This window comes from Silurus meridionalis, chromosome 19 (assembly GCF_014805685.1).
Source record: "Silurus meridionalis isolate SWU-2019-XX chromosome 19, ASM1480568v1, whole genome shotgun sequence".
Taxonomy (NCBI): Eukaryota; Metazoa; Chordata; class Actinopteri; order Siluriformes; family Siluridae; genus Silurus; species Silurus meridionalis.
Genome location: NC_060902.1, coordinates 6,200,095 through 6,218,911, shown reverse-complemented (window position 1 = coordinate 6,218,911; position 18,817 = coordinate 6,200,095). Strand labels below are relative to the sequence as shown.

The 18,817-nt window shown below is 35.4% G+C and overlaps 1 protein-coding gene across 1 annotated transcript in view; it reads left to right on the top strand.

Annotated features, from left to right (window-relative positions):
* Positions 1 to 1,322: 1,322 nt before the first annotated feature.
* asic1b (acid-sensing (proton-gated) ion channel 1b) overlaps positions 1,323 to 18,817 on the top strand; it is a 355,295-nt gene continuing 337,800 nt past the window's right edge. Inside the window, exon 1 of the mRNA XM_046875193.1 lies at positions 1,323 to 2,856. Within this exon, the coding sequence (XP_046731149.1) occupies positions 2,489 to 2,856 (368 nt within the window). The 5' untranslated portion in view covers positions 1,323 to 2,488. The remainder of the gene's footprint in view (positions 2,857 to 18,817) is intronic.

The following is an 18,817-nucleotide window of genomic DNA, read 5'->3' as shown; positions in this document are numbered from 1 at the left end:
GCCTTAGACTCTTAAATGTCAGAAGAAATTAAGATGTGATCTACATGATACCAAAGGTGCTCTATATGTATTTGGTGGAGTCTGCTGGACATAACATACCACCAACAGAAGTTACCATTAGAGACACACAGGTGCCATTGGAGATTCAATTACTTTATTATATTTTTAATTCTATTGTTTTTATTCCAACATAAATCCATCCTATTTATTGCTTTATGTATGTGTTTGATGTATTGTCTAGACTAAGATGTGATCTACATTCTTCAAAGGTGTTCTATAGGTCATTTATAGTATTCACTAGACATAATATACCACCAATAGAAGGTAGAAAATTACCATTAAAAACCCACAGGGACCATTAGAGTTTCCAATAAAAACAATACAATTCCCTAATGAAACATTACAAATTTTAATAGAGGTTTTCTTTTTTTTTTTCCAGCATCCATTCACTTTTCTTGCATGTAATCTAGATAATGTTTAAATGTCTAAGACTCGTAATTGTTAAGTAAAGACTATAATGGATTTCACTAGACATAATATACCACCAATAGAAGGTAATAAATTACCATTAGAGACCCAAATGGACCATTATATATGATGTGTTTCGATTTATAGTCTAAGATGCTGAAACATCAGTAGAGCCCATCGCTGCCAAAGGTGTTCTAGCGGTCTTAAATGGTATCCACTAGACCAGGGGTCACCAACCTTTTTAAAACTGAGAGCTACCTCTTGGGTACCGATTAATGTGAAGGGCTACCAGTTTGATACACACAGTTTTCAGTTTGATCTGAAATAACAAATTTGCTCAATTGACCTTTTATTACATGTTATGATTAATAAATAATGATATTCATCTATGTGAAGACGCTGATCATGTTAATTATTTCTCATAATAATCAACAATGATTTAACAAAGTAGGAGACAGCTATTTTTAGAAAAGGCTCGCAGGCGACTCATGTGGTCCTTGCGGGGACCGCGTTGGTGACCCCTGCACTAGACATTTCACTTCTCAGAGACCGTTAAAATTCCCATTAAAACCATTTCGATTCGTATGACGAATTTTATAAGGGTTTTAATTGTGTTCTTCAGCACTCTTTCAGCAACTCATTTCTGATTTGTTTTTTTTCCAAATGTTTTCGAAGGCTTTCCTTTACAGTGCATCTTTGGGTATTTTTGGTGAACAACTTTTTCCTCTTCTTCTTTCCGCTGCTCCCATTAGGGGTCGCCACAGCGGATCATCCATCTCCATACCCCCCTGTCCTCCACATCTGCCTCTTTCAACCCAACTACTTGCATGTCTTCCTCTGTAGACATCTTCCTCTCCTTCTACTCCTTCAGCCAACAGTAGCCCAATTTCCACAGGTACCCTAATTGGGTAAATCCATGGAGTGCCCTGGGGCATTGGTGGTCTCTACAGGGAGATTAGATGTATGATTGCCGTGATAATGACATTAGCATAGTGGGAGCAGGTGAGTCAGATCAATAGTGTTCAGAAAGGCTGGAAGCTGCACATTCAGACACCCGCGAGCTCAGCAAAAACCACCACCAACACCATCCCCTCTCTCTCTCTCTCTCTCTCTCTCGTTCTCTCTCTTTCTTTATTTCTGACAGACGCAAAAAATGGTCGAGTCGGACCAAAACCAAGGCTAATGGTGCACTGATGTGGACGCGGCGTCGCAGTGTGTGCGCGGGTGCGCGCGTGCGTGTGTGTATGTGTGTATGAATAAGGTTGAGAGTCGGTGTGTTTTCTCCTCTCACATCCCTCCGTCCTCCGTTGTGAGCTGAAGACGTGATCCTCGTCCACATCACCACATCGAAGCTTCATAAAGGAGGGATTCAGGGCATCACCACGGTCAGAGCAGAGCTGGGAAAGGAGCCAGGCATCCAGGAGATCTCGAGTGACCATCTCGTGCACATATTCGGATTTAGAGAAACGAGAACTTACTGTATTTATTTTATTTGGACCGAATTATCTTTAGATTTGGATTTCTCGCTCTTATTCTATCCCGTGTGTGTGTGTGTGTGTTTCTGGATGTCGCTCGCGGACAGGAAGGAGCACACCGGGGGATGGAGATGTGTGTTCCCAGTGACAGCTTTGTAAACATGCTGTTTCTAAACAAACCCCGCGCGCGTTCTTTTGATTATTAACCCGTTTAAAAAGCACGTGGAGTCGTTTACTTGTCAGGACTTTGGTGGTTGGTGGGCGACTGGAAATGAACGCCGTCTCACGTGGATCGTTCTACTAAGAAGGAAAAAAAGAAAGGAAAGAAAAAAAGGGGTAAAAGCTCATTTCCGGTGTCTCAATCAGTAGTGGAGGATCGATCGATTTTCTGTTGAGGGATGAAAGTAAACGCTCCGGCACTCATCAAGCCTGGACTGCGTCTCCGTTAAAGACCCCGAGAAAAACTTGGTGATCTCGTTTTTTTGTTGTTGTCGTCTTTCCCCCCTGCTCACGCGCGTCCCGAGTCCCGTGTCCGCGCACCAGCTATGGATCTCCGAGGCGAAAACGACGACGACAACGTGGAATGCGAGCGACCGGCGCCCATCGAAGTTTTCGCGAGCAGGTCCACGCTGCACGGCATCGCCCACATGTTCACCTACGAGCGGCTGTGCGTGCGCCGCTGCCTGTGGATCATCTTCTTCGCAGGCTCGCTCTCGTTCCTCGTGTTCGTGTGCGCCGACCGCGTGCGCTTCTACCTGCAGTACCCGCACGTGACCAAGCTGGACGAGATCGCGACCCCACTGATGACCTTCCCAGCCGTGACCTTCTGCAACCTCAACTCCTTCCGCTTCAGCCGCGTCACGCGCAATGACCTGTACCATGCGGGAGAGCTGCTCGCGCTGCTCAATGGCAGGTGAGCTCCCAAATTTGGTATAACACAAAAAAGCACTTTTTTCTAAAGACCAAATGCTTCTGGACTTAGAAATGCATTCATAACGTTATAATGCATGCACAAGGCATCAGAACACTTTCTCTGAAGACCACTTGTTTTCCGACCTATGCATGCTTTTAAAAAAGTTTTACAAGTTTTTACATTTACTCAGCTGTTTATAAGGACAAATTATATCATGACTAATGAATGCATTCATAACACAGTTATAACGCATTTAAATGGCATTAATAAAAGTTTCGCAAGACCTTATCTTGGCCATAGTAATGACTTATAGTTACATTCACGACATGTGATAATGCATTCATAATGCTTTAAAACACTTTCTATAAAGATCATATATATCATTACTTATGGATATATACAACATAAATGTACTAATAGGCATTAATAGGTTTCTCTGAAAACATTGTTTCATGATCTTTAAATGCATTCATAACAAGTTGTTATGCATTCACACAGCTGTCTATGAGAATCAAATGTTTCTTGACCTATGAATGCATTCAGTAAAATGTCATAGTGCATTCACACAGCATTATGCTAAATGTTAAAAGTTTGGTAGGACTTTTTTGGGCCATGCATGTTATAATTTATTCATAATTTATCTATTCATAATGCTTTGAAACACTATCTATGAAGACCATAGGCATCATGACTGTGTTATTCAAATTTTGGTAAGATTTTTGAGGCCATATATGTAATGATTAATGGACACTTCCATAACATCTAATAATGCATTCATACTGTAATGCTTCAAAACACTATGTTGACTATATGTCAGTACTTACAGAAACATACGTAACATGTTATAATGTATTTACAAGGCATTAGGACACTTTGTCTGTAGCTCACATACTATATTCCCCAACCTATGAATGCATTCATGACAAGTTGTTATGCTTTCACACAGCTTTCTATGAGGATTAAATGCTTCGTGACCTATGAATGCATTTATAACATGTCAGTAAAAGTTTGGTAAGAGTTTTTGTGCCATACTTGTATTGACTTATGCGTATATCCACATGCATCACAAATTATGGATGTTTCACAACGTATGAATGCATTCATAACACATTAGAATGTATTCATAAGTCATACGCATTCTATGAAGGCCTTTAAAATGTCCCCCAAAACAAGACATAATGCATTTCTATGGTATGTTAACGGTTCATAAGAAGGACATATTTATAGGATATGTACTGTAAGTATTCTACTGTATAATACATTCATAATGCATTATGCACAGTTTTACAGGTTTTTTAATTTTTTTATGAAAGTGATATCTTTACCCATGAATGCATGTTATAACTTATATAAATGTTAAGGTTATGGATAGACATGAGAGGTCATAGCAGTGTTTAAAAATGCATTCAGAAAGTGTTAAAATGCATTACAAGCATTGTTTATAACACAATGTGTCCACTTCAGTTTGCTGAGTGCACTATGTTCAGTAGTAGACATACTGACAGGTTCTCTCAGAAGTTGTAAAGTTGTGTAGTGTGGGATCCTGATAATCTCACCGTATTAATTGGGATGTTAGAGAAAATAAATTACTCCGACTTTCCGAGTGCAACACAGAAAGACGAGTTTCTTGAGAATATGATCAATCATATACTGTATCGTAAAACTGACAATTTCGATTATACAATAAAAGCAGCTTTATTATAGCAGATTTATTACCAGACAATCAAATTACAGAGTTTTACAAACTGGGAAAATACTTGGTCAGTGTTTCTAGAACTGAACATAATGCACTCAGCAAAACTAAAGCTGAAATGTCTTTCTTAATACTTGGGTGTTAGTGTGTTATAAACAATGCTTATAATATATTCTGTAAAATGTCAAAATCTGTATACACCCTTTATGGTTTTGAAGAGACAGATGCAGATTCCTTTGTGTGTATGAAACAAGTAGGTTATTTAATGTCATGAAGATTTAGTTTGACCAATTTATATACCATATAAATGTGCAGATGTTAAACTTTTTTTTTAAATCCTCCTTTAGCATGAGTAAAAGCTTTACACACTCTTGGCAATTGGACAGTGTGTTTCTCCAAACATTCAGCTGAAATACTTCGCCATGCCTCTTGTAAAACTTGCCAAAGGTGTTCTTCGCAGTTTCTTTCTGACCCTGCAATACAGTTTATCTGAGAGCAGTTCAATAGGGTTTAGGTGTGGTGACTGGGCAGATAACAACTCCAGCCAATTTTTACTCTCCAAAGAATGCCTACAGAGCTTGGACATGTGCTTCAGGTCTTTGTATTGATTTATGGTGAATTTGGTTTTAGGGCTGCAAATAAAGATTATTTAAATGATTAATTATTTAAAATTTTAACCGATTAATCAGATGATTTTTATTATTGTATTTTTTTATTATTAATCTTGTTTTATTATTATTATTGATTGATTAATCAGATAAAAACAATGAAATAATCTGTTTTATAGATACCTAATTCAAGAGATTTATATATAAATCTCTTGAATTATTAATAATAATAAAACAAGATTAATAATAATAAAAAAATAATACTTTAACTATCTTTAATTTTATAATTTTAAAGTTTATTGAGTATGCAATGTGTAAATTGTGTAAATCAACATTTGTATTGTTTTTAATGATAATTGCAGGTGGCAAGTGGACAACTATTCTTTAAAACAAATACAGACACTGTTTAGTTGTGAAGATATAAGCATCTGGAATATAATACATTTTATTTATATGCATATTAATTAAATGATATATGCATAAATTAAATATAGAAACATTAAAAACAAGCATTTGAACATAGTAAAGCTGCAGTAAATCACATTGAAAAACATAAGTCAACTGTTGTAGTAGACAAATGCTATAAAAAAAACTAGCAAGCTAACAGGCATAAATACAAAGGACAAAATATGCATTGGTGTACAAAAGCATGAACATTAGCTAAAACAAACAACAGTGACTAAAAATGTAATCGTTTATTTCTGCTGTTATATTTTCTGCTTTTAGTGTTTGTTTGCAACGTTTTAATTGAATCTATGACTATGTTGTGAGCGAGCTGATTGAGCAACCTGATGCTCGCGAGTCATGACAGAACAGATCCAGTTCGACTGTCCTGAAGTTAGCAAACAAACAGTTTACACAATAGCACCTGATTAAACTACACCATTTTGACATGATGAGGAAATACATTATATACGTATTTGCTAACCCTGCTGATGTTTTGCCTTCATAAGGGACACCAGTGTGTTTTCTTTTGCTCCTCTGCGTTGACTCAGTACACACCGTTGTTTTCTGTCTTATTTTCATTTGTCTTCTATCTTACCGTTACGCTAAGCAGTAACTTGAGCAGCCCAACTAATTGATAACGGCATTCGTTGACAACGAATTTCATTATCAATTATTATCGATTTTATTGATTAGTCGTTGCAGCCCTGGTTGGTTCCATTTAGCCACAGTCCAAATGAATTTGCATGGCACTGAAGTATGAAATGGTAGCAATGTTGCTTTAGTATTTCTCTTACCTGTACCAAGTCTCCAAGTTTACACGCTCCACAACAACCCCAATTAATTAAACAATTAAGCTTCCACCTCCATGCTTGACCGTAGATGTAAGGCAGTCTGGTGACAACTTCTCAACTGTACATCTTACCTAAGTTCTTCTGTTAATGTTACAGTTGTCAAATTTAGACTCATTTGTCCACAGAACTTTCTTCCAGTCCAATTCTTGTGTGCTTTTGCCTTTAAGATAGTTTGTTGCATTTAAACAAGAGGAACATAAATGTGTCTATATAAAGAAAATACATGTAAATAATATGTACATAAAGCATTATAAATGCATGTTAACATGATATGCACGTTTTTATTAGATAGAACGAGTATGACCGTTATAGAAAGCATTGACCCAGTTTCATTAATAATGCAAATGAGAAGAAAATAAAGAAGGAGAAAGCAATTTAGAAAATATAATTTCTTTAGTAAGTTCAGTGTGTAGGGTTAGATAAAAAGAGTTCAGGTGAGTTTATGTCTCAAGGTTGAATTAACAGTGTTTTCCAACCTAATCTCATCCTAATCACTGTATATGTAGTGTGTGATTAGCACTGACATGAACTTGTCTGAGAAAAGAACACAAACATGTGGACTCCATTATTTTTAAGTAGGAGTCTGGAGCAGTTGTTCAATTCGAAATAAAAGGTTAAATTATGTGGCTATTTAATCTCCACAGCTTTAATCTAATCGACAAAATTGATTTAAAAAAAACAAAACAACTTGTACTGTTTGCTGTATTAACTCTTACACTCTGTCTCATACAAGAGGGTTTTAGTCTCATGGTATTCTTAGAACATAATATACTCAATATAGACAAAAGTTTGTGGACACCTTACTATAAGATGCATTTTGAACATCCCATTTCACATTTAGTCCAAATTTGCTGTTATAATAAACTCCACTGTTCTGGGAAGATTTTTCAATAGACATTGCAGTGTGGTTGTGGAGATTTGTGCTTATTCAGCAACAAGGATATTAGTAAAATCAGGTACTGATGTAGAGTGAGGACGCCTGGGTTGCAGTCAGCACGTCAATTCATCCCAAAGGTGTTCAATAAGGAAAGCAGATCACCCAAGATCATCCAATTCAACCCTTATCATCTATATCTTCATGGAGCATGGACAGGCTTGGGTCTCCTTGTTTAAGTGAATGAAAAATGTAATGCTACTGCATCCAAAGTCATTCTATATACTGTAGTTTTGTATATGCACAATAATTCATCCTATAACTTTGTGGTAAGAGTTTGGAAAAAAAACACATATGGCTGAAAAAGTCATGTGGCCTAAAACTTTTGCATGTTTAGTGTACTTTTTACTATAGTATATGAAAATGTTTTATATATCTATATTTGGTAATAACTAACTGCATATAGTAACGTATGCTTTATGATATAAATCTGCATGGTATGTAGAGTACATAAGTTTAAGTTGAATTATTAGGGAAAAAGATAACACTGAGATTATCAATTCTGTTCTTTGTACTTTATTTAACTTTAACCTTAAACCACATTAATTAAACATTTAAACCATTTTTTCCCAAACAAATAAAATAGGTGTCATTGTTTAACAAAGTATATAATTATTGATATGGTGACATTTATTTGAACATTTATAAAATCACGAGTCACTAATTTTCCCTGTAATTGATTACGTATAGTAGCTACATACTCTGGGTCCTTCACCAGGACCTCTTACCCCTCTGTCTTGAATTCATTAGGACAATAAAACCCACAGCATATTATGTTACTGGAAATACGGAAAAAGCAAACTCTTCTGTCTGAGAGTCTCACACAAGTTCCATAAAAAGCACAATGTGTCACATAATAATACATAAAAAAAAACAGTTGGGAAATTATTGTGGAAATCAAGAATAATAATAATATAATAATTTTTTTTATATTAATAATTAATGTTTTTTTTTGTAGTTTAAGGAAATAATAAAAATCTATTTTCTTCGGTATTGGATTTGCACTCAGATATGCAAATGCATTTGACTTAAGAATTAATTACTACATTTCACAAACCTTTATTGATTGAAGTTAATCTTTATTGATAAAATGTACTGTAACCTGCCTTAGACTTTCCTAATGGTAAATTTTGGATAACTGGGACTTCTGTTTCTTTTTCACAAATACAGTACATGCAGATTAAAGTCAAAGTTCTTGTTGGTGGTAATCAGATGTAGTTTATAGAGATTAAAAAAATAAAAAGGTACTGATTATTTACCTTCAATTTAATTATATAGTAATTATATACATACAATTACATTGTATTCAAGTTATTAACGAGTGTGCCTGAAAATGATATTTCTGGTACATAATGAAATTAAACCAAGAACATTGCGTGTGTTTTTTTATTTTTTATTAAAACCGAACACATGATGTTAATGCAAAAGCAATCCATAGAGTATAATAGTCTTAGTGAGACTAAGTGCTTTGAGAACATGAACCAGTATGTGTACTGAATATTGAAGTCTATTCAGCTCAATCTCTAAAGATACTATATGTAGCTGCATGCACTATCTGTGTACATTCGATACACACTTTATCCAGTCATTCCATTATAGTTAGAGATTCTGATTGCTTTATAGTATGCACAATCTCTTCATAATGTGTTTCTGAAGATTAGAAAACTACCAGATATGGATTTTCCAATGTTTATCTATTCATGTTTTGGGTGAGCCTTTTCTCAGCGTAGCGTCAGATACCCTGATGCAGTCCTCTGCATTACAATTGCCTTCCTGTCAACATAAACCAGCTTCTCTGACCTCTCGCATCGGTAGATCACATTTTCTCACAGTTATTTGGTTAATGTTTGATGTAAAACATTAATTTGATGTATATATGCATGATCTGCACTGCTCTGATTGGCTCATTGCATAAATGCTTGATTTAACGCTTATGATTTAATACCTGTAAGACTTGTGTCGGTTCTCAAATTGCAACAATCAGCGTACACAAGATCTTTGTGTTCACTGTTCCGGATCACAATGCAGCATGTGTAATCTTGGGATAATATTTAGAAGAAAAGATAAGGACAGATGCCTCTGAAGTCAGTCTGACAGTTGTGTTTAAAATTCAGTTAAGAAGTTCAAGTCTATTAAAAAAGCTGTCTGTTTGATACAAACTATTAGTAGCATGTTGGCACTTAGATCCCTGAACTTTTGTAAGAACCTAAGAGTTGCTGAACTTTGCTGTATGAGAACAGTGACTGGAACGGGCTCTGTTGGGTGTCCTCACTGTGCTGTAGAAATTGTGACTGTTATATGAAATGACGGAAGTAATGGCACAGTGTGTAGAGTTGCTGCCTTACAGCTTCACAGTCCTGGGTTTGATCCTGAGCTCGGATTAGAGTTTTCATTGCTCTTCTCATGTCTGTGTGGCTTTCTGCCAGGTTAAAAATAGAAGTGGATTGTCAATGTTAAATTGCCTGTAAATGTACACGTGTGCACCGTGCCCTGCATTTTAATCTGGATTTCTTCTCTGACTTACATTATAATTAGGGCTGTCAATCGATTAAAATATTTAATCATGATTAATCGCATGATTGTCACGAGTTAATCCGCGAATCATCACAATTTAATCGCACATTTTTATCTGATTAATTAAAGTTTTATACGGTTTTAATACTCTAATCAACATGGGCATGGACAAATATAGATGCTTTATGCAAATGTATGTTTATCATAAGTGAAACCATACTCTTCATTGAGCATGAAGACAAAATATGCTTGTAAAGGTTTGAAAGTAATTATGGCATTTTAAATTACGTAAATCAGGACACCAAATGGAACTTTTGCTGTTTCCACACAGACGGTTTTAATTACCGGATTTGTACATCATGGCGGATTTCGATGCTTGATTTGCACATCAGTAAATCAAATGTTTGAGGATTAAACATAATTTTTCAGTGGCGTTTTTTTTCTCTTTCATATCTGAGTAAAAAGAGGACGTCGTGAATAAATGTGTGTCGAAGGTTTAAATTTCGGTTTTTTTATGTTTATTTATTTATATAAAAACTCTGACCTTTTGTACAAAGGAGATGGTCAATATCAAAAGATTGCACACATTTAAATAGTGACTGAGAAGCTTAGAAACCCAGATGCTGCGAATTTTTTTTTAATTCTGTGTTCTTTTCAAATTTACAGTAAAAACAATCAAACAAACAATCAAACAAACAAAAAAACATTTACTTTGCATTTTTTTTACATTTGATTGATAGAATATTATTTACCTAACCTTAATCCTAAATGTTAGTTCACTACGTATAATTATCAATAGTTTACCCTAACCCTAACCCTATACCTGTTTACTGATGTCATGCTGCCCTTATTGTGTGAAAGACAGTCAACAACAACAACAACAACAATAATAGAATAACAAGCAAGTAAGCAAATGGTAATAAAAAATAATTAATCATTTTATGAAAACCACACATGATATATAATATATATATCAAATCTGACTGACCACTTATTCCCTTTTTAATAGCTGCTTATTGAAATGCTTCTTCAGGCACAATATAATGTAGATATCACAATAATTTTTGCACGCAGATTTATTTGACGATACCAGAAATATCTTTCAAAATATTACAGAATTCTATTCAGCAAACTAGGTAAAAGGGAAAAACACTCATGATCCAGACAGTGAATAACATAAATAAATGTTCTGTGAACAAATTAGTCTTTTACTCTAACAGAAGAAATTATGTAAGACAGAAAACAGATCAGAAGATGCTATCAGACCACCTCACGAGCACAATCCAACAAGAGAGTGAAAGCTTAATGGTTGGGGTTGTTTTAGAGCAGGCAGGGTTGAAAACTTGTTTCAGATTAGGGGGATACTGAATTAACATGGCTACCATTACATACTTTAACGCCATGCACTTCGGTCTAGACTGAGGATAATTGGAACCAACAAGACAATGACCCAAAGCAATAACCCATCCAAGCTCTATAAGCATTATTAAGAGAACAGTCAACTGGAGCAAACAGTCATGAAATGGCCTGCTCAGTAACCGCACTTACATCCGATTGAACTGCTTTGGGATGAACTAGATCAGAAAAAAATATCACACTAGTGAAGAACACTTTAGTCAAGTTTTAAGAATGGTATTTCAGCTGAATGTATGGAGAAATTAACTGTATGGGTGCCAAGAGTGTGTAAAGCAGCTAATTCATGCTAAGGGAGGATTTTTCTAAAGAAAATAAAATATTTATTTTGATAAAAAGTCTATTAGAATGGTTTATTAAGTTATCATATTTCAAATGATTAGATTTCAATACCATTTTCAGTTGAAAAAGATTGTAAAAAAGATGTATTTATTTATATGTATGCATGTATGTATATATATATATATATATATATATATATATATATATATATATATATATATATATATATATATATAAAGAGAGAGAGAGAACTGTTAAAACGTATAGGGAATAACATCCATTTAGCTCTTTTGTCAAATTATTTTTAACCTAGTTTGTTCTTTCATTTAAACTTTTAGCTAATGGGTTCTAGACAGCAGCCAAACGTTTACTCTAATTACTAAGTTGAGAAATTTGTTTAGATACTTGGTTTTTTTTTTTTTGCAAACTGTCTTTGGATTAGTGCACTCAAAACCTCTTCACGTTTGTCTGTGACAAAATATCTTAAGCTTAATTAACATTAGCTATACACTGCATTCCCTGGTGGCTAATTAGCTTAAAGGATGACAAGGAAAGTCTTCAAGTGCTGCGCTCTGTTAAAATATGTTTTTCATTGGTAATCAAGATCAACAGAGATCATAAGCGCTCATCTACTTTTTATTGTGGAGTGCTATTTTCCCCTTTTTTTTTTTACATTTGCAGTTGTTCAGTTTTCTGGTATCTCATCAAACTCCTCATGTGCTTAGCTTTGTTCCTAAGACATGACAGACAGTGGAAAATGTGCACACACGATCACAGAAATTATTAGATCCATGTATGTAATGCTCGGTCACTCTTCCCCATGCACATCAATGCCTATAAAGTATTTTTAGCGTATTGATCCAGTATGCAGTTTTGTCCCACACTCTGTGAGACAGTACCTCTGCAGTATTAGAATGTCACAAAAACTGTCTCAATTTTCCAACACAAGTCAGAGAGTGAGTCCTGCATCTCATGTTACACACAGTGCAGCAGCAGAGGGAGGTTAGGCGCGTTCAGAGGCACGCTGCTTTATAGCGAGGCATTATGTTAATCAAGAGACTAAGCCAGCATTTGTCTTAATGCTTAGTGGAGTCCTACTGGCAACAACTGAGTAATCATTAGCATACTGAAGTGCTAAACATCAACAACTAGCATTTACGCATTGACCTCTCGCCACACCAGAGAACTACTGTTCTTCTTTTAAAGCAAGTTCAAAGCAGGGTTCAAACCAAATGCCTAAAGTGAAGTCAAAAAAGCACGAAAGATATTCAGTCGCTTTTGGTATTGGCTATATTCGCTCCATTCAGACTAGGTGAACTTTGACTTTTGAATTCGCAAGTCCTTGTCATGGGAGCGAACAGAAAATAAGTGGGAAGGATTGGCACACATCTGCGGAAAAAAGTGAGCTGACTCCTCTCATAGGGATGTCATATTCTTTTTTTTTTCTTTTTTTGTTATCATTGTTTACACCTCTGAATGTAGCGCATGTAAGAAGCAGCATGTGATCACCAATCAAGAAGCATTCCTTTGAATACTGACAACTGTGGTTAAGGCAGTGGCAAGAAGAGCCTGCAGGCAGAAACAAGGCTTTGCAAAGAGGTGGCGGAAACAATGACACATAAATGTATTCGCTCGTGTCATTTCTTAATTAATGCTTAATCTTTGACTGACTGGGTGTGCGGTTTGCGGTGCCTGCTTTTATTTTTCAGTTTCAGTACCTATTAATGGGACAAGTTGAATACAGGATTGAAAGGTCCATTTGGGAGAGCATCATGTTCACAGAAACATGCAGATTTGGCTTTTTGTACATTACAGTTGTGTCAGAATGTCAGGGTGGTCAGAGTTGTTGCTTTCTGCTTGGACACAAAGCACAAAAGACATCCCCAGAGCCATCGAACAAACTACTGATCAGTGGTGGGCGAAGAACACAAACCATGTAGTTGAGTTAAAGTAGAGATACGGTGGATAAACTGTTACTGCAGTAAAAGATAAAGTGCCCTCTTTAAACGTCCACTTGAGTAAAAGTACAAAAGTATTTGCCATCAAATGCTCTTAGGTATCCAAAATACTATGATTTTTTTTTATGGCTATCATGTTCTATTATCGTTTTTGTTACAAGACAAAATCTGCTTGATCAACTCAGTTTATGTGTAAAGACTCTAATGTGAATCTCAGCACACCGATCTATTAATAGAATGATATTAATGAGTCAAACACTGATTGATATCTATTACAATTATCACGAGCCCAAAACCTTCTTTTCAACTATTTAAAAAATTGGCACAAATAAGACCACGGGTGTTGTGGCAAGTCAGAGTCAGGAATTTCTTTCAGCATTTATTCCTCTCTGAATATTCTGCTTGCTGTTGAATTGACGCTGAACTGTATGTTGGTGATAAGTAGATACCACCAAGTGGCAATCAAAACAAGTTCAAAACAGAGTGTGCTTAACCCTGATTGGTGGCTTGCTGCGTGCTTGACTAGTTAAGTTTTTATCCGCTCATAAATAAAAAGGAATGACTGATTTAGTTTTGATTTTAAGTAAAAAGTACGATATTTGACTTTGAAATGTAGTGAAGTTTAAAGTCTTCACTACAGCCCAAATAGAAATACTTCAGTAAAGTCTGATACAAAAAAAGTACTGCACGAATTGCACTTATTTTGTTACTGTCCACCACTGCTCTTGATCCAGTTTTACACTAAAGGCATATTTTCGGATTGAAATAGTTTATTTTAATGATTTTTCTTAGTGCTAAAATGCACACAGCGAAGTAAAGTTACCACACAAGGACCAAGTTTCATTGTAGTTCAGCTAAATTTTCTATGCACCCTAGAATTTGTTGTGCTTTAATGTCATGTGATAATGCCTCTTTAATTATCCGTCAGGATGTCACCTAACTAAATTATCCGTTTACCACCCAGACCTAGTCCACGGATGAATACCTCTAATATAGCATACTTTAAAATTGTTGCGATTCAGTGTTTAATATCTGGTGAAGGTACAAAGAATAAATACGACTAGTCTGACATCTCTATTCCCCCCAACCCAAAGTGACATCTGCATAGAAAATCGTGGATGTGTTTATCTGTACAGAGCAAAAACTGAGATGAAATTATTCGGCCTGCAATTTTCTTAGAGTACGGAGAAAAACATTGACATGGCTGATTTAGACAGCTGTAGACACATTTAAAAGACACCTGTAAAAAATAAATTCAACCCCAAACGATTAGGGCAGTCCAAGTGTTAACCTTATTACAATGAATGAAACAAATTCACCTGTATTGAGCCTTAATAAGTCAAGTCAAGTCAAGTTTATTTGTATAGCGCTTTTCACAACAGACATTGTCTCAAAGCAGCTTTACAGAAATCAACAGTTATGGTGAATGGTGTGTATTTATCCCTGATGAGCAGCCATGGCGACTGTGGCGAGGAAAAACTCCCTTAGATGTAATGAGGAAGAAACCTTGAGATGAACCAGACTCAAAAGGGGAACCCATCCTCATTTGGGTGACATCAAGAGTTTGATCATAAGCCATTGTTAATTTTTATTTTTTTTTGCCATTATTCTTTCAGTGTTTTACTTTATTTCATTGCTGTTTGGCAATTTTCTGTTTACCAAGTCTGCTAGACTTTACCTGAGTCATTAAACCTTCCACAGCCAATGTCGCTTTTAAAATCAAAAATAGCCAGAAATGCAAATTTATCCACTGATATCTGATAATTAAATTCTCTAAAGACATGTGAAATTTGCCTGCTGTGACTGAACTAAGGGCTCGATGTGCCACCTGACTCTTTGATTATTATTCCAGTGTGAATTGAGGGTAAACTGTATTAAAACTAGACACATTATACATTATACAACTGTGAGTCAAATGAAAACCTAAAGAGTTTGACATGAATTAGAAATGAATCAGTTTACCACAGGTGAGCTTGTGACAATGCCTGTTATACTGTAGCACTGAACTATAACTGGAATGTTTCAACCACATGATTTAAAGCAAAAATGTTCTGTAGGAAGTCTTGCCCTGGCAGGCTTGACCTTTGGAGGGTTGTTAGCTAGGGGAAGGTAGATATGAGCAACTTGCCAGATCTTGTTGTGTCAGAACTAATGGCCCATTGCAAGCATGTCTGAAGACTCCCCAGCCCACAGAAAATGAGGTAGATACCTGAGAAAACTGTGAATGCAAATGCGTGGATGTGTTCCTGACAGGATTTTGTAAACAGTTTCCGCTTTTATCACGACATTAAAAAGGAGCGCCTTAACTAAGAAGGCTACAAACAGTGCTGTTAAATAAAAAGACAGATGTCCTTCTGCAGATTTCTGAATGGGGCTTTAGTAAAAAAAAATTATGCCCACAGAGACAGCCTTGTCCTTAATGAGCATAAAGAGCAGATGGAAATGTCTAAAGTTTAAAATGCAATCTAATGCATTTCATTGACATTCCTGGCTAACATATATACAGGGAAGAACTGCAAAATCATTAGGTGCATAAAATACTACTTCTTATCATGTTATACGGTTGCTGAATCAGCATATTCTATGGCTTTATATGTTTCTCCTGCTGTGTGTTTAAATCCCAGTAGGTGTTCCGATCCATTTCACCTTCTACTTGCAAAACGAGAGAAAAACGACTGAATTGCGTTGATGAGGAAAGGTGAGAGCAGCGAGACAGCGAATCGCAGAAACCACCAGCTGAAGAGAACTGAAATGCACGAGAAAGAGAGAGAGTGAAAAATGACAAGCTGAGGCAATTAACTTGTGCCTCGTAAGCTGGGTGATAAACAAGTCTTTATCCCTGTGTAATTAGCACTGTTTGTGAAAGCGCACTGTTGCTGCACTGATAAACAGGTGCTTCATCTCTACACAGTCTCCGACATTAAGAGCCATGCGTATGTGTGTCCAGTGTCCAGTGTCATTAAAAAGAAAGGAAGTGTTGATGGTTTAAGGATAAGAGATAGGGAAAGCTTAGCTGGAGAATTAGGTATGATTTGGAATCGGAGATGTGGCACGGCAATGCAGCTGCATCATTTTGCACTATGGACAAGTAAGTGTTAATGAAAATCAAGTGAATTTGTTACATTTACACAGACCACATAATGTTTATGGAATTACGTGCTTCACCAGCAGAAAGTGATTCAAGCTGTAATCAAAGTGGACTCTCATTTTCATAAAATTTCACTGATTTCTCTCTGCTCATAATAGCTGCTTGAAACTTATGGTATTCACCTTATTTACCTACTGTGGTAGTTCTCAATGCCTGGTATGAGGACTCCCTAAGAGCAAAAGTGTCCATGTTATTAGATTTTCTTACAGTGGCCATACATCATAACATTATTTATTATAATGTTCATATATGTAGCGGCCCAACCACCAGCATCAAACCTAATGCGTTCAGGAAAGCTATAAAATTCAAATAACATTCATAAAATAAATATATTTTAAGTCCATTGAATTTATTTTTATAGCTAAAGCGATTGCAGGCATGTAAAATCTTGAGAAGGTCTAATTCATTTAATAGCAGATAAAAAATTTGGTATGAAAAGTGCAGTTATTTAAAAATGTAATGTGACCACCTATATTTTTGCTAGAAAAACAGCTTTAGGGCAGTGCTGTTCGGAGGTTTGTTTTAAAAAAAATACAATATACAGTGAAAAAGTAAGCCATTTACATTTCTGTCCAGCTGAAAAGAAAACACAGGCAAAAGTGACCTAGCAGTTGTTATTAACTTCTATTATTAAATAAAAATAAATTTGTTTTATTTTGAAATTTTTTTTATTCAATTATTAGCAAATATATAGTGTTTTATGAGATTTTACTGAGAAAATGCAGGTACTGTGGTTTTAGGACACAGTGTAATATTGTATCTTATACCCCAGGTACAGATTAATGTAATTGCTTTAACATGTCATCTTAGATTTGAATAATCTAAAGCTAAGATTTAAATAAAATAAAAACAGTGAAAGCATATTGTGACTGTCTGAAAAGACACATTAAAACCTTACTGAACAGTGATTTAATGGCAAAATGGCAAAATGCCATGCCTTTCGTAGATTGTTTTTTCTTTCTGACCTTGCAATTCAATTTATCAAATTTTCATATACATACTGTATATATTTTTCCATATACAACAGTTACAGTTTGTAATGAACAGTATGAATTAAATATTCATTAAACATGAATTAATTTAATGAGACATTAAGCACCTGCAGAATACTTATTGTTCAATCATATGTAATGTAAATATATTTAGAGGTGGAAGTGTATATTTGCTGAGGGGTATTCAAGATCATGGTTAGTGCTCCCTTCTAAAAAAAGAGGGGTAAATGAGAATAAATACATTACATACGATGGTGCCCCTCCACATATGTGGTGCCCAATGCACTGCATATACTGCATACCCAATTTTTATGCCTCTGACCACATGTATAACAGTATATTCAAATATAGGGTTAATAAACAACCATTAAAAACACAAGTGTGTAACACATTTATGGACACATTAATGCACATGCATCATAGCAAAGGTACCAGTAAAGCCATTAGCAAAGTAAAAGCTCTAGTGTGCTGCACAGTATCACATTTTTGGTCATACAGAAACCGAACTGACTTAAAAAAAATGGGGTGGGGAGTGCAATGTAAGTGAAATGTAATAAGGAATAGCGAGCCAATTAAGTGTCTTCATTCATACTGAGGGAAATTATGAGTATCATATTGTTTTGGACCTCTACAAAAAGTCATCAAGTTATTTGCAGATGTGCGTTTTGGCTTCATGAACTAATGTAATGACTGATGAAACAAATATACTGTAAATTATAATATTTACTAACAATATTAATTTGTTAAAAAAACACTTTTTAGGTAACTTGACCAATTTATGCACAATACTATCACAATATAAACATTCTATCTACATTGGAATTGATTTAACTTAGTACTAATTAAATTACTGCTACATGGTACCAGAGATAATCAACAAAGAAATAAAGAAACAGTCAATACATGTAAAAAAAAAAAGATTGATAGGTAACAATGAGTAAATATACCTTATTCAGAAGTGCAAGTGCAAACACTGCACTGATATAAGAGTCACTGAGGAAAAAAAAACTAAATTCAACCTGAAACACCTAAAATCAACAAAAAGCACCCTGTTATTGCTAAAAGTGAGTACTTACACATATTGTACATACTGTAAATAATATTTCATAAGCAAAATCACA